This window comes from Entelurus aequoreus, linkage group LG23 (genome assembly GCF_033978785.1).
Source record: "Entelurus aequoreus isolate RoL-2023_Sb linkage group LG23, RoL_Eaeq_v1.1, whole genome shotgun sequence".
Lineage (NCBI taxonomy): Eukaryota > Metazoa > Chordata > Actinopteri > Syngnathiformes > Syngnathidae > Entelurus > Entelurus aequoreus.
The window spans coordinates 8551305-8563390 of record NC_084753.1 but is presented as its reverse complement, the minus strand read 5'-3'; the positions used below and the strand labels follow the sequence as shown (position 1 = coordinate 8563390).

The 12086-nt window shown below is 42.7% G+C and overlaps 2 protein-coding genes across 4 annotated transcripts in view; one reads left to right on the top strand and one right to left on the bottom strand.

Moving 5' to 3' along the window:
* Nucleotides 1-5951, bottom strand: part of atp10d (ATPase phospholipid transporting 10D) — a 63239-nt gene extending 57288 nt beyond the window's left edge. Inside the window, exon 1 of one of the 2 annotated variants that reach the window (XR_009824155.1) lies at nucleotides 5647-5951. The gene's annotated coding sequence lies outside the window, so the exon portion shown is untranslated. The remainder of the gene's footprint in view (nucleotides 1-5646) is intronic. The other variant, XM_062033892.1, reaches the window with a different exon arrangement.
* Nucleotides 5878-12086, top strand: part of commd8 (COMM domain containing 8) — a 201074-nt gene continuing 194865 nt past the window's right edge. The window contains exons 1-4 of one of the 2 annotated variants that reach the window (XM_062033894.1): nucleotides 5878-6072; nucleotides 7951-8106; nucleotides 8210-8362; nucleotides 10206-10361. In XM_062033894.1, the coding sequence (XP_061889878.1) occupies nucleotides 6028-6072; nucleotides 7951-8106; nucleotides 8210-8362; nucleotides 10206-10361 (510 nt within the window). In that variant the 5' untranslated portion in view covers nucleotides 5878-6027. The remainder of the gene's footprint in view (nucleotides 6073-7950; nucleotides 8107-8209; nucleotides 8363-10205; nucleotides 10362-12086) is intronic. The other variant, XM_062033893.1, reaches the window with a different exon arrangement.

Below are 12086 nucleotides of genomic sequence, written 5' to 3'. Positions count from 1 at the left end.
CTTCAAATCAAGACTCGTCTTGATTTGCACGGACGCTCGTCTGTGCATCGGTTGGGGACGTCTCTGCGCTGCTGACCTGTCTCCGCTCGGGATTGTCTCCTGCTGGCCCCACTATGGACTGGACTCTCACTATTAGGTTAGATCCACTATGGACTTGACTCTCACAATATTATGCTTGTTCCACTCGACGTCCATTGCACTGGTCGCCCAGTGGGAGGGTCCCCACATCTGTGGTCCCTTCCAAGGTTTCTCATTGTCCCATTGGGTTGAGTTTTTCCTTGCCCTGATGTGGGATCTGAGCCCAAGATGTCGTTGTGGCTTGTGCAGCCCTTTGAGACACTCGTGATTTAGGGCTATATAAGTAAACATTGATTGATTGACTCAAAACACACCTATTCCTGACTGCTTATTCATTGCAAATCTTATCGATCTTTGTTGTTGTTTTTATCCAATTGATTTTATTGTTTTGATTTTGTACGGTGTCCTTGAGTGCCCAGAAAGGCGCCTTATAAGTAAAATCTATTATTATTATTATTATTATGTAAGGATGTTTGGTAACAGACCCTTGCGGACAAGCTTTTCACGGCTGAAACAGCATGGGCTCAAATTGACCCCAGAGGAACATCAATGGGTGCACAATGTTTTAATTACGTTGATACGTTGCCACCATCGTCAATTAATAAGAGCAGCACAGAGGATTGATTAAAAGTGTTTCTCTAACCATCCTGGCAGACACAATCAGTGTGCCAAGAAAACCACCAAAATATTAACCGATTCCTCCCATCCATCGCACCGACTCTTCACTGTTTTGCCGCCTGGCAGTAGGCCGCAGAGCATCTGAGACAGAACTGCCAGACTCAATAACTCGTTGAAGCCCTCAGAACACACACCCTTCCCCTCATACTGCCCCCCCATACCCCCAAACACCATGAAACCACTGCAATCACGTGACCTAAAGGCCTCCGGGTTTCAGGCAATGGTCTAGAGTCGAGTCCCATCAGGCTACTGTTTGTTTGCCTGCATCAGTGCAGATTTGGACCTATTTTGAAAGGTTTGGACACAAATATATACGCGATCATGAAAAATGTACAAATGGAATGGAGTGGATTTATAAGAATTTGAAATGTATAAACCATTCGTCATCACCAAAGATATTACTATTCGCCTCAGCCTCACTTTCTTCGACACTCACTGTATTTAAAGAAGAAAATATTGGAGGCACATCATGTCTTTACATCTGAGGGGTCCACAAATTAATCATGACAGACCACGTTGGGCTTATTGGTGCATCGCTAAGTAACGTACTTGATTGACATACCGAGTGTTGTGCTGCTGTGATCGTGACACTAAGGAGAAAAAGGATGAGTTTGTTTGCAGTTGATTTCCTGCTACAGATATTAGTCTCATCTACAATTCGTGTCTGCAGTTGTTTTTATGTGTGAAGTTGATATTTTGTCTCATTGTTTATCTGTAGATGTTGTTCAGCAATGTTTGCTGTCGAGCCTACAAAATATGTATTCATCTAGTTTATTAATACTATTAAGGATATATTCTTGATGCTAACAAACATCACCAAAGACGCTATAATGTGGTCATCCGTGTTGAATAAAAAACTTTGCTTTCCTGCACAACAACAACTAAAAATAAATATAATATACATCGATGAAAAACATCGATGTAATCATAGTAGTATCGACTAGATACGCTCTTGTACTTGGTATCATTACAGTGGATGTCAGGTGTAGATCCACCCATGGTGTTTGTTTACATTCAGGCGCGCTAGCTTGCTGTTAGCGGTGCGCTATTGTATCCTCCTACGGTGTGTAGTGAAGCATGTTTAGCTATTCCTCCAAAGATATTGCTGGGTATTGTGGCCAAACAGCTCCATTTTTGTTCCATCTGACACCACATGGACAAAGATAAGACCTTCTGGAGGAAAGTTCTGTGGTCAGATGAAACAAAATTGAGCTGTTTGGCCACAATACCCAGCAATATGTTTGGAGGAGAAAAGGTGAGGCCTTTAACCCCAGGAACACCACACCTACCGTCAAGCATGGTGGTGGTAGTATTATGCTCTGGGCCGGTTTTGCTGCCAATGGAACTGGTGCTTTACAGAGAGTAAATGGGACAATGAAAAAGGAGGATTAGCTCCAAATTCTTCAGGACAAGCTAAAATCATCAGCCCGGAGGTTGGGTCTTGGGTGCAGTTGGGTGTTCCAACAGGACAATGACCATACTTGCCAACCCTCCCGATTTTCCCGGGAGACTCAAGAATTTCAGTGCCCCTCCCGAAAACCTCCCGGGGCAACCATTCTCCCGAATTTCTCCCGATTTCCACCCGGACAACAATATTGGGGGCGTGCCTTAATAGTACTTCCTGTAGCATCCTCTACAACTTGTCGTCATGTCCGCTTTTCCTCCATACAAACAGCGTGCCGGCCCAGCCACCTAATATATGCGGCTTTTACACACACACAAGTGAATGCAATGCATACTTAATCAACAGCCATACAGGTCACACTGAGAGTGACGGAATAAACAACTTTAACACTGTTACAAATATGCGCCACACTGTGAACCCACACCAAACAAGAATGACAAACACATTTCGGGAGAACATCCGCACCGTAACACAACATAAACACAACAGAACAAATACCCAGAACCCCTTGCAGCACTAACTCCTCTGGGACGCTACAATATACACCCCCGCTACCACCAACGTTCCCTCTAAGGTGCGCACATGCGCAATAGCGCACTGCTCACGCGTCCTCTTCGCACAGCAAATCTATGCCGCGCTAAAAATCAAATCCCACTCTAAACAAAATAAACAAATTGTTTGTTTTGTATGATTTCGCAATGCAACTGTGAGTAACAGGTGACGAAAGGCGGCCACAACAGATAAAAACAATGTTTGTCAACACTTAAATTATTGTAATGTCTGTGGAGACACTTAAAGGAGGACAGGAATTCCATCGGTCCCTTTATTTGGCGAAATTGTTTGTCGGCCATAACCACACCAAAACAATGTGTAAAATACTTTTATTTAGCAAAACTGGTCGTTGTCTACCGTACAAACCAAGCCAAAAGCAACTCTTTGTCATCTGTTGTATCAACAGCAGCCGCTTGCTCTCTCTCACCTGCACCAACACATACACTATGGCAATTAGCCACTGGTGCGTTTATGGCCACACACAAAATTGGACAACTCCAACACTTCACGTAAAGTGTCAGTTTCAGGTCGTTTTACTATGACTCCTCAATCAGTGTGCTTATTCTACTGTTATTTGTTAAGAATGTTATTTTTTGGATGTTAATCATGAAATGATGTTACAGGACTACATAATTGCTAATAAAAATATTTATTTTACGGACAGAAAGTTAATAAACACTTCATCTCATGCAACATGTGAATGTTTTAAGGGGAACTAAATGTGATCTCTGAAAGGGGTACACAATCTTTCCAAAGCAGGACCCCCACCCAGGCATAAAATACTATACTGCATAGCTGATTATGCAAAAAAAAACAATATCTAAGTGGGCCAAATCACATATATTAGAAAATAATCTCTTGAAATTGACGAGTCACTTGATTATAATAATAAGACATTTAAATTGTTATGTCAGGTTTGAGACAAATGTGCTGCTGGTATGACCACAGTGTGCACGTCTGCATTCCACTGAATGCTCAGGGTGTTTGTGCGTTAGCTCACACACATGAAAAATTAGAGGGAACATTGGCTACCACCAAACCCCGCCGCCCCCGCCTCCATCTCCCGAATTTGGAGGTCTCAAGGTTGGCAGGTATGACAATGACCCCAAACACATGTCAAAAGTGGTAAAGGAATGGCTAAATCAGGCTAGAATGAAGGTTTTAGAATGGCCTTCCCAAAGTCCTGACTTAAAGGCCTACTGAAAGCCACTACTAGCGACCACACAGTCTGATAGTTTATATATCAATGATGAAATCTTAACATTGCAACACATGCCAATACGGCCGGGTTAGATTACTAAAGTGCAATTTTAAATTTCCCGCAAAATATCCTGCTGAAAACATCTCGGTATGATGACGTTTGCGCGTGACGTCACGGATTGTAGAGGACATTTTGGGACAGCATGGTGGCCAGCTATTAAGTCGTCTGTTTTCATCGCAAAATTCCACAGTATTCTGGACATCTGTGTTGGTGAATCTTTTGCAATTTGTTTAATGAACAATGGAGACAGCAAAGAAGAAAGCTGTAGGTGGGAAGCGGTGTATTAGCGGCCGGCTGCAGCAACACAAACACGTAGCGGCTACGTTGTAGCCGGTGTTTCATTGTTTACATTCCCGAACGATGACAGTCAAGCTTTACCATTGGCCTGTGGAGAACTGCGACAACAGAGACTCTTACCAGGAGGACTTTGAGTTGGATATGCAGACGCGCTACCGTGAGTATGCAGCTGCGGCTTCCAAACATTGGATCGCTTGCCCGTACGTGCGTGCCGCTGTCTGCATGTCACGTACGTAACTTTGGGGAAATATATGTGCTGTATGAACTTTGCGGAAGTGAACGGTACTTTGGGCTGTGGGATTGAGTGTGTTGTGCGGGTGTTTGAGTTGTATCGGCGGGTTATTTGGACGGGAGGGGGGAGGTGTTTGTTATGTGGCATATTAAATATAAGCCTGGTTGTGTTGTGGCTAATAGAGTATATATATGTCTTGTGTTTATTTACTGTTTTAGTCATTCACAGCTGAATATCAGGTCCCACCCGCCTCTCACAGCATCTTCCCTATCTGAATCGCTTCCACTGCCCTCTAGTCCTTCACTCTCACTTTCCTCATCCACAAATCTTTCATCCACGCTCAAATAAATGGGGAAATCGTCGCTTTCTCGGTCCGAATCGCTCTCGCTGCTGGCGTCCATGATTGTGAACAATGCGCAGATGTGAGGAGCTCCACAACCTGTGACGTCACGCTACTTCCGCTACAGGCAAGGCTTTTTTATCAGCGACCAAAAGTTGCGAACCTTATCGTCGATGTTCTCTACTAAATCCTTTCAGCAAAAATATGGCAATATCGCGAAATGATCAAGTATGACACATAGAATGGATCTGCTATCCCCGTTTAAATAAGAAAATGTCATTTCAGTAGGCCTTTAAAGGTGTGGACAATGCTGAAGAAACAAGTCCATGTCAGAAAAGCAACACATTTAGCTGAACTGCAGCAATTTAGTGGTCAAGCATAAGCTTGTGGATGGCTACCAAAAGCGCCTTATTGCAGGTCAACTTGCCAAGGGACATGTAAGCAAATATTAACATTGCTGTATGTATACTTTTGACCCTCACATTTTCAGTAGAGCCATAATAAATTCATAAAAGAAGCAAACTTCACGAATGTTTTTTGTGAGCAACAAGTATGTGCTCCAATCACTACATCACAAATAAATAAGAGTTGATTGTAAAGTCAAGACAGCCATGACATGATGTTCTTTACAAGTGGATGTACACTTTTGACCACCACTGTATATATTGTGTTGAAGGAAGAACGACTTCCCATATTTCAGAAGATAGAATACTGGCTGTTATACAAGGGCTAGATCATGAGTTGTACTGTACATACAGTAGCAATATCGAACACGCTGCTTTCATCTCCTGTATCAGACTTACCCTGCTTTTCATGCCCACGCGAAGCCTGACTCGTAGTGAAGTTGCGTCAAATGACTTCCACGACTAGTTAGCGACTAACGGTGTCCTCGCTGGGCCTCACGCCGCGGAAACGCCGCGAAGTCGGATCGATCCACTCGACGCCTTCTGCTCGTGTGGGCGGGGCGTAACCTTCATCAAACCCTATCATTTCTAAAACCAGCAGGGTCAAATTACACGTTTTGGTAAAAGTGTGAACGAAATCCAAATCCATGTCATGGATTATTTACGTTTGGTTATTGGGTAAATGGACCTCATTTATTTGTACGTGCATTTCGATGTCACGTGACTTGACACCGCGCTGCGTCAGCTGACCGGAAAGCGGAAGAAGAAGCGGAAGTAAACATGGCGACGCGACTGGCCGGCCTGCCTGCTCCGGAGTGTCTTAAAGTAAGTTTAAACCTTGTGGAACTGCAACATATCTGAAGACTTAACTTTCACAAGTGCGTTATTGGTTCGTGTTGATGAATAAAGCGGACGACTTTAAACTGCTATTCGCCCTACGAACCGTCGTCCTCCGCGTTGGACGTTTGTTTGTTGTGTTTGTGAAATGTGCAACTCTAACAAAAGTCATTTACTAACACATATGTAACGGCTATAAGAAATACTTTCATTATTTGAGTGAAATTCCTGCTACAATACTGTTTTTTGTTGTTGTTGTTGTTATTGTTTGTTGTGTTTGTGAAATGTGCAACTCTAACAAAAAGTCATTTACTAACATATGTGTAACGGCTATGAGAAATACTTTGATTATTTGAGTGAAATTCCTGCTAAAATATGTACACTACCGTTCAAAAGTTTGAGGTCACCCAAACAATTTTGTGGAATAGCCTTCATTTCTAAGAACAAGAATAGACTGTCGAGTTTCAGATGAAAGTTCTCTTTTTCTGGCCATTTTGAGCGTTTAATTGACCCCACAAATGTGATGCTCCAGAAACTCAATCTGCTCAAAGGAAGGTCAGTTTTGTAGCTTCTGTAACGAGCTAAACTGTTTTCAGATGTGTGAACATGATTGCACAAGGGTTTTCTAATCATCAATTAGCCTTCTGAGCCAATGAGCAAACACATTGTACCATTAGAACACTGGAGTGATAGTTGCTGGAAATGGGCCTCTATACACCTATGTAGATATTGCACCAAAAAGCAGACATTTGCAGCTAGAATAGTAATTTACCACATTAGCAATGTATAGAGTGTATTTCTTTCAAGTTAAGACTAGTTTAAAGTTATCTTCATTGAAAAGTACAGTGCTTTTCCTTCAAAAATAAGGACATTTACATGTGACCCCAAACTTTTGAACGGTAGTGTATATTGTTTAGTTATGCAATGAGAGGTCCAATTGCACCTCCACTGGTTTCGATGTCCATCCATCCATCCATCTTCTTCCGCTTATCCGAGGTGGGGTCGCGGGGGCAGCAGCCTAAGCAGGGAAGCCCAAACTTCCGTCTCCCCAGCTACTTGGTCCAGCTCCTCCCGGGGGATCCCGAGGAGCTGGACATTATGTAACACAAGAACATAAATGCTTGGCTTTTTCATGCATTCGAAATTGTAAATAAATAGCTAACAATTGAGTCAAAAGATGGAGGATCCTCTATTGCACTCATAAAACCCTCTAAAAAAAATAAGAAGGAAACCGCCAACAATACTCCATTCACATGTTGTAACCTGAAAATGTACAAAATATGAGTGATATTGTTATTATAAGCGCTAACGCAGACGGCCTATTTTAGCAACACATTGACAGCAAGGAGTTAATGCTAGCTTACGCTGCTATTGTTGCTTCTGCTTCATCTTAAACTTGCTAAAAGTAAATTCTCGATCGCTATCATGCATCTCACCTGGTAGTAGACACATGTGACCAAGGACCGAGAGGCTGGTGGATGGCAACTTTTTTTTTAACCCTTCGTGAGGATTGTGATTGAATCTTCACCTAAACGGGATTATTGTTTGGTATCCCAGCGAGAGTGGAAATTGTACAGTAAATGTTTGTTTTATTTTGGTCAGCTTGTATGTTTAGCACCTAGCAATGCTGCTGATGTTGTAGTGTATCAATAAAGCTGCATCCGTTTAGCCCTCAGCTTCTAAAACTTATTGCGCATCCTCTTTGGTTCGGGCTCAAAAATTCCCGAAGTAATCGTTGGCTCTCACAAAGTCTGCTTGATTAGCATTGTTGTTGATGGGGAAGAGAGCTCTGGTTCCTAACCCTACGTCACGGATCACGTGATTGGCTTCCTCGTTCTCTCTCAAAATGGTTTTGCCTTTGTGCAGCTCTGTCATAAGGTGGTGGATGGACTCTGTGGGCAGGAGCCCCCTCGCAGGGCGGACTACGAGGCCACGTGGAGCCCGGGTGAATGGCTGGAGCTCCTCAACTCATTGTCAGCGGTCTTCTGTCGCGCAGTCGGCAACAAGAGCTCTGATGAGGAGGTGAGGTGACCGTTTAATCAAAAGCTTTACACAGCAACCATGACTGTGAGCAGCTGTTAGCGGGCGAGGTTGCCAATCGGATTGTCCCGCTGCTCGTGTCCAGGTACTTGCCGGTCTGTCGGAGGTGAGCAGCAGTCATTCGGAGGCTGTTCTCAATGTTCTCAAAGCCAGAAAAGAAGACATTCTCCATGCTCTGCTTGCCAGAACCAACTCAGTAGCTTCTGCTACGCTACAAGACTTTGACTGGCAGCTTAAGGTAAATGAGTACTTTGTACAGTTTCATCGTTTTATTTTTACCTAGATTGTTTGACCAGTGCCCTCCAAAAGTATTGGAACAGTGAGTCCAATATCCTTTATTTTTGGTAGGATAGGTTTTGCCTGTGCAGACTGCCTTTAGAGGTGGAACCAACATGAAAACCAGGTGAAAAAGAAGCAATTGTGAATCTGAGAGAAGATGGACAATCAATCAAACATTGGCCATAGCCAGTACCACCATTTAGAATGTCCTAAAGATGAAAAAAACCACTGGTGTACTAAGCAACAGACGTAGACCAAGGAAAACATCAGCAGTTGATGACAGAAACATTGTGAGAGCTATAAAGAAACAACTGTTAGTGACATCAGCAACGACCTCCAGAGGGCAGGAGTGAAGGTATCACAGAATACTTCATGAACAGAAGTACAGAGCCTACACCAGAAGATGCAAACCACTCATTAGCAAGAAGAACAGGAAGGCCAGGCTGGAATTTTCCAAAAGGTACAGAGATGAGCCTCAACAATTCTGGGAAAAAGTTTTATGGACTGATGAGACAAAGATGGACTACTTCCAAAGTGATGGAAAGGCGAATGTTTGGAGAAAGAAAGGATCTGCTCATGATCCCAAACATACAAGCTCATCTGTGAAACATCCTGTCATGTCATGGCTTCTTCATCTTCATTGATGATGTAACACATGATGGCAGCAGCAACATGAACTCAGAAACATTTTGTCTGCTCATTTAGAGAAAGATGCAAGAAAACTGATTGGGAGATCCTTCGTCATGCAGCAAGATAAGAAGAAAGGAGTTGATCAGGGGCAAGAAGTGGCAGGTTTTAGACTGGCCAAGTCAGTGTCCAGACTTAAAGCCAGTAGAGCATGCATGTGACCTGCTGACTGAAGGGAGTAACCCCTCAAAACCAACAACAAGTGAAAGAGGCTGTGGTGAAAGCCTGGAAAAGCATCACAAAAGAAGAATGCAACAGTTTGGTGATGTCATCAATGTCTCACAGGCTTGATGCACTTATTGAAAGCAAAGGATTTGCAACTAAATATTAAGTCTTATTCACTTTCATCTACTTTAACTTTGTATGTTCCAATACTTTTGCTCACCTAAAAATGTTGTGTTCCATTACAATTAATGCTATCTTCTAAGTTGTAGATCAGATCCAGATGTAAATACCTGGAACTGTTGGATCTCTTGTCTCATATTCATCTTCGTCTACAACAAACATAAAGGAATTGGCCTCACTGTTCCAATACTTTTGGAGGGCACTGGAGATTGTTTGACCTGAGTTTGAGTCCCGTACATATGCCATATCTACTGTGGTCCTCCTAAGACCTCATTGTTGGCTTTGTAGGTCCATGTTGCTTCTTAACTAAGCTAAGTCCATGCTAATTGACCTGTTTGTCGATTGTGAGAATAGATGAAAGAACCAAATCGTTAAAGAAATTGTAAAATGGAATTGTAAAATTTCCATCAGATCCAAAAATGCGGGCAAAGAAAGGAGCGGTATTGCAAACATAGAAGTCTCCATCAACAACACGGCTCACACAATCTAGCTGGTAGAAATTCAGATATCTATTTTAGGTTTTTTTTGCATTTTTCTACCAATTAAAAAATGTGTTTTGAGAGTTAGCTCCTGTCTCAAGCACACAATAAATAGTGCACACAAATGTAGCCCTTTTTTGTATATAACAAATGCTCCTGTAGTCCTGAAGTTCCAGTGGTCTACTGGAAAGATGTGAACATGAACACATTTGACACTGATATTTACTTCCTGATGTCATGTGATGTGCCCCATGTCAAACCTCTGCTTGCATTCTTTGTCCCTGCCTCCAGATGGCGCTGTCCAGTGACAAGATCTCCTCTCTTCAGACTCCTCTGCTCAGTCTCAGTCTGGACGTAAGGGAAGACGGAGTCTTCAAGCCGGTCACAGTGGAGACCAACAAAGAGGAGCTGAACACACTCATCAGTGCATTAGAGGCTGCTAATAAGGTAGACGTCAACTCTCTGGACGTACCTGTTCAGGTACCTTTTGCAGACATTTACGGTTACGCCTTGAATGTCTTATGAACGGAATTAGTCATGACCACAAATACATGCAGCCCTGCATTTCTGTCAGATAATGCAGCACTTCTACCAGAAAATGGTTGAAATGACAAATGCTTTGGTAGTCACATGTTTATTTCTTTTGTTTGCATTGGAACAACACAAAAAGCCCCACCAAAAAGCCAAATCTGATATTATTTTACACAGAACTCCAAAAAATAATTGGCACCTTTTCAAAATGGTCAAACCTAGTCTAAGCATGTTTAATTTGTAATGAAACTCACCTGTAGCTAGTAACGGGTGCTGGCAATATAGAAATCCCACTGGCAGCCACTTCAAATGGAGAAAAGTGGACTCAACCTTTGTGTTGTGCGTACCACACCGAGCACGGAGAAAAGAAAGAAGAGCAAAGAACTCTCAGAAGATCCGAGAAAAGCACGGACAATCTCAAGGCTACAAGTCCATCTCCAGAGATGTAAATGTTCCTGTGTCTACTATGTCATCAATAAGTTTAAAGTTCATGGCACTGGAGCTAACCTGCCTGGACGAGGACGGAAGAGAACAATTGATGGAAGACTGCAAGGAAGTATTGTTAGAATTGTGGATAAAGAACCTGGATCCACTTCCAACAAACTCAAGCTGACCTGCAGACACAGGGTACAACAGTGGCACTATCATCTCAATGAAAAGGGATGCTATGGTAGAAGATCCAGGAGGACCCCGCTACTGACACAGACTTTAAAAAGCAAGACAAGAACTCACCTGAGCAAGCCAAAATTCTTCTGGGAGAAGTTCCTGTGAACGGATGAGACTCAAGTGTTTGCAGAAAACAACTTCAAAGAAAAGAACACCGTCCCTACAGTCAAACATGGTGGAGGTTCACTGATGCCTTGACTGTTTGCATGGCTTCATGACATCTGAGGACCATCATGTAGTGTCAGAAAGCTGGGTCTCCATCAGAGGTCACGCCATTCCAGCATACTTCAAAAAGGTTTTAAGACAAAGGTGTGCAGTGGCCATCAATGAGTCCAGATCTAAATCCTGTAGAACATCTGTGGAGAGATCTAAAAACAGCAGTTGGGAGAACTTCAAATCTGAGAGAGCTGAAGCAGTTTGCAAAAGAAGAGTGGTCCAAAGTTCCAGTAGAAAGGTGGAAGAAACTCATTGATGCTTACAGGAAGTCACTTCTTTTTTCCCAAGGGTGTGCTACCAAATATTAAGTTGAGGGTGCCAATCATTTTGTCCACTCCATTTTTGGAGTTCTGTGTAAAATAATATCAGATTTGGCTTTTTGTTTTTTTTGTGTTGTTCCAATGCAAACAAAAGAAATAAACATGTGAATACTGAAGCATTTTTAATTTCAACAATTTTCTGGGAGAAGTGCTGCATTATCTGACAGAAATGCAAGGGTGCCAATATTTTTGGCCATGACCGTATGTCATTATTTTTGTCCACTATGACTTAAACCCTGGCCCGCTAGAGTTCCATTTCAATCAGCAACCTGGCCAGGTGGGGTGTGTCCATATTACGTTTATTTACCCAAGGGTCTGACAGGTGGCATATTGTCACCATCTTGTGGCCAATGTGAGAAACTAACAGCTTGTGTGCTTGCTTGACAATGGCAGAGTGTGCACTTATATGACCCAAACCAAACAACCTTTCCTAGTCATG